General features: G+C 58.6%; 1 protein-coding gene across 1 annotated transcript in view; it reads right to left on the bottom strand.

Moving 5' to 3' along the window:
• Positions 1 to 1,877, bottom strand: part of TUFM (Tu translation elongation factor, mitochondrial) — a 3,869-nt gene extending 1,992 nt beyond the window's left edge. Inside the window, exons 1-6 of the mRNA XM_023746445.1 lie at positions 1,693 to 1,877; positions 1,395 to 1,589; positions 758 to 924; positions 447 to 551; positions 196 to 360; positions 3 to 43 (exon numbers count right to left, since the gene is read on the bottom strand). Coding sequence (XP_023602213.1) covers positions 3 to 43; positions 196 to 360; positions 447 to 551; positions 758 to 924; positions 1,395 to 1,589; positions 1,693 to 1,735 — 716 coding nt within the window. The 5' untranslated portion in view covers positions 1,736 to 1,877. The remainder of the gene's footprint in view (positions 1 to 2; positions 44 to 195; positions 361 to 446; positions 552 to 757; positions 925 to 1,394; positions 1,590 to 1,692) is intronic.
• Between the last annotated feature and the right edge of the window lie 1,372 nt (positions 1,878 to 3,249).

Genomic DNA, 3,249 nt, shown 5'->3' with positions numbered 1-3,249 from the left:
GCAGCTTCTGCACAGACTTCAGGCCTAACTCAGGGTCCCGTTGCTGGAAGGGTGGGGGAGGGGTATGACAGGACTCTGAAGTTCCCATTCTGCTTACCAAGAACTACTAGTACCCCCCAGACTCAGAGCACAGCTCCGGATGCCTATCCCGCCCCATCCTCTGCCACAGCAGCCCCGGCCTGACCCTGCCTTCACCTCAAGGGCACAGAGGGCAGAGCCTACGATGACCGGGGTCTCCTCTCCTTTGTAGCCAAACTCTGTGAGCAGTTCCCGGATCTCCAGCTCGACTAGCTCCACCATCTCAGAGTCCTGGACAGCATCTGCCTTGTTCACATACACCACAACATGCTCCACTCCAATCTGCAGATGGGAAAGAGGGAGATGGTGTCCTCAGTGGCCCAACTCTCCACGCTTCCTCTTCCCACTCCTACCCAGGCTCCGCATACCTGTTTGGCCAGTAGTAAGTGCTCTCGGGTCTGGGGCATGGGGCCGTCATTGGCTGCCACCACCAGGATGCAGCCGTCAAGGGGGGCAGTGCCTGTGATCATATTCTGGGTCGGAGAGGAAACACAGCCTCGTTCAGTGACCTCAGCTCCACATCACCTTTCTCTGCCATCTCACCACCCACTTTAATCGGCCATGCCCACAAATCCGTGATCTCAAACCTAGACATCTTGAGTATCTTAAGCTCCTCCCACAAGCCTAACGTTTCTCCTGATGAGAGGCAGCTCCTGGCCTGTCCCAGCAATGCTCTCACCTTAACGTAATCTGCGTGCCCGGGGCAGTCTGTGTGGGCATAGTGGCGGGCAGCAGTGCTATACTCCACGTGAGCTGCATTGATGGTGATACCGCGGGCTCTCTCCTCCGGGGCATTGTCAATCTCTTCGTACTTCTTAAACTTGGCCCCACCGCCCTCGGCTAAAACTAATGGCGAAGGCAAGAGAACACAGCTCTCAGCTACAGTTCCAGAGGTAGAGGCGGGGCTCAGGGCACACGCCTAGGTCCCCCCCACTTACACAACCTTAATCGGACAGCCTGGGGATGGACCCTCCCTCAACTTCTGCAGAGATCACCAGTCAGAAAGAAATAAAGGCCTGAAGGTCGTGCTCAGCGACTTTCTAGGGTAAAGCCTCCGCTTACAGGGCGGTCCCTATGGCTAGAGGGAGGCCATTCAGGGTCCCCCAATTTATGCACCACAAAGTTCTTCTGTTCAGGGGAAATCTGTCTCCTGAACGGAAATCTTCCAGTCCCACCCCCCGCCCACTGGAGTGCTGGCTCCTGGGGCTACAGACCCTAAACACCTCCAGCGGCCACTGTGCGGGCCCCGCCTCCCTGGCTCCAGGTCCCGCTTGCAGAGCGGGCGCTGCCGGATGGCCCCTCTGCAACCCGCTTACTTTTCGTGATGGCCGCGGTCAGTGTGGTCTTGCCGTGGTCCACATGGCCGATGGTACCCACGTTCACATGGGGCTTGTCGCGCACATAGGTCTTCTTGGCCTCCACGGCCAGGCCGCGGCACAAGAGGGTCAGTGCCGGGGCCGTCAGCGGCCGCAACAGGCCCTGCAGGAGTGGGGTCGGGCCGGCGCCAAGACCTGCCGGGGCAGAGGCGTGCAGTCAGGTCGGAGCTCGGCCACTCCCGACGACCCCCACGTGTCCCCGGACCCCCATGTGTCATCGCCCTCCCCGCCTCCTCACCGCTGAAGAGGGGCGTCGCGCGCAGCAAGGTGGTGACGGCCATTGTGGTCGTACTCACGCCCGGAGTACCGGTGCGAGGTACCCGATGCCCGCGCGTGCAGAGAGGGCACTTGCGACTGGAGGTTACTTCCGGCGGAAGTGAGGACCAAGAGGGCAAATCCGGGCACCTCTAGCCACCAGTTTCTATGGTCATCTCCGCCGACTTCCGGGCGCGGGCCGGAAGACGTCAAGGAAAGTAAATACTGGAGCGCGGGGGCGGGGAAGGATGGAGGTTTCCACACCCACTCGGGCCCCGCGGGAGGGAGCACGCAGTTCTCTCCGACGCCGCCAGGGGGCGATGTGAGCCTCCCATGATGCACCAGCGCCCGGAGGACCTGTGGACTCCGGGGTTCCCAGAGCGGCGGGCTGTGTTTGCGCTTAGGGGAGGAGGTAGGTACGGGGAGGCCGGGTGGGGAGGGAGGCTCCCGGCCTCCACCAGGCAGAGGCGGCCTCGGCGAGGACTGCTCGGGAACGTCCACGACTCGAACCCCTGGAGCCCGGCCCACTGCGCGGGTCTGTCGAGCGGGAGGTAGGACGAGGCCCTGCCGCCGGGCTGAGGAGGGTCCTGGGCGCCTTTCGGGGGTGGGGCTCAGGTAAGACCCATCTCAGTGCTGAGCCTTTGTTTTTTCATCTGTAAAATGGGATTACAGTAGTAACATCTACCGCATAGAGAGACCCTGCTCTGGGAATGAATGCGCTGGAGAAGAAGCAGGAGTGGGGTCCCGAGGCCTCCTGGTCGCACAGTCCTTAAACCTCAAAAACCTGCCCTCCTGGCCCACAGCCTGCGGGGACAGACGAAGCCTTGCCATCCAGCCGTCACACCTCAGCAGTCCAAGAAATAATTCCCTGTTGATTGCCTCACCCACCCACCCAGTTTTACTGATGACACCGAGGGTGAGGGACCAGCCTCAGGTACCATTAAGAGCAGCTTGAGCCCTAACCTGTTTGGCTCACTGGATAGAGCATCGACCCGGGACTGAAGAGTCCTGGGTTCGATTCCGGTCAAGGCATGTACCTTGGTGCGGGCACATCCCCAGTGGGGAGTGTGCAGGAGGCAGCTGATCGATGTTTCTCTCCCATCAATGTTTCTAACTCTCTATCCCTCTCACTTCCTCTCTGTAAAAAATCAATAAAATATATATTTTTTAAAAAAGAGCAGCTTCGCCGAAACCGGTTTGGCTCAGTGGATAGAGCGTCGGCCTGCGGACTCAAGGGTCCCGGGTTCGATTCCGGTCAAGGGCATGTACCTGGGTTGCGGGCATATCCCCCAGTGGGGGATGTGCAGGGAGCCAGCTGATCGATGTTTTCTCTCTCATCGATGTTTCTGACTCTCTATCTCTCTCCCCTTCCTCTCTGTAAAAATCAATAAAAATATTTAAAAAAATAAATAAATAAAAATTAAAAAAAAAGAAAAAAAGAAAAAAAGAGCAGTTTGAGCCCAGCTGGCCTGGGGGGGGCGAAAGGGACACGTGCTAAACCTGACAAACTAGGAAAGGCCTGCAGAAGAACTTGCAAATC

Source organism: Myotis lucifugus, unplaced genomic scaffold (assembly GCF_000147115.1).
Source record: "Myotis lucifugus unplaced genomic scaffold, Myoluc2.0 scaffold_678, whole genome shotgun sequence".
NCBI classification, from domain to species: Eukaryota; Metazoa; Chordata; class Mammalia; order Chiroptera; family Vespertilionidae; genus Myotis; species Myotis lucifugus.
The sequence above is the reverse complement of the archived record's forward strand: the minus strand, read 5'-3'. Positions and strand labels throughout refer to the sequence as shown.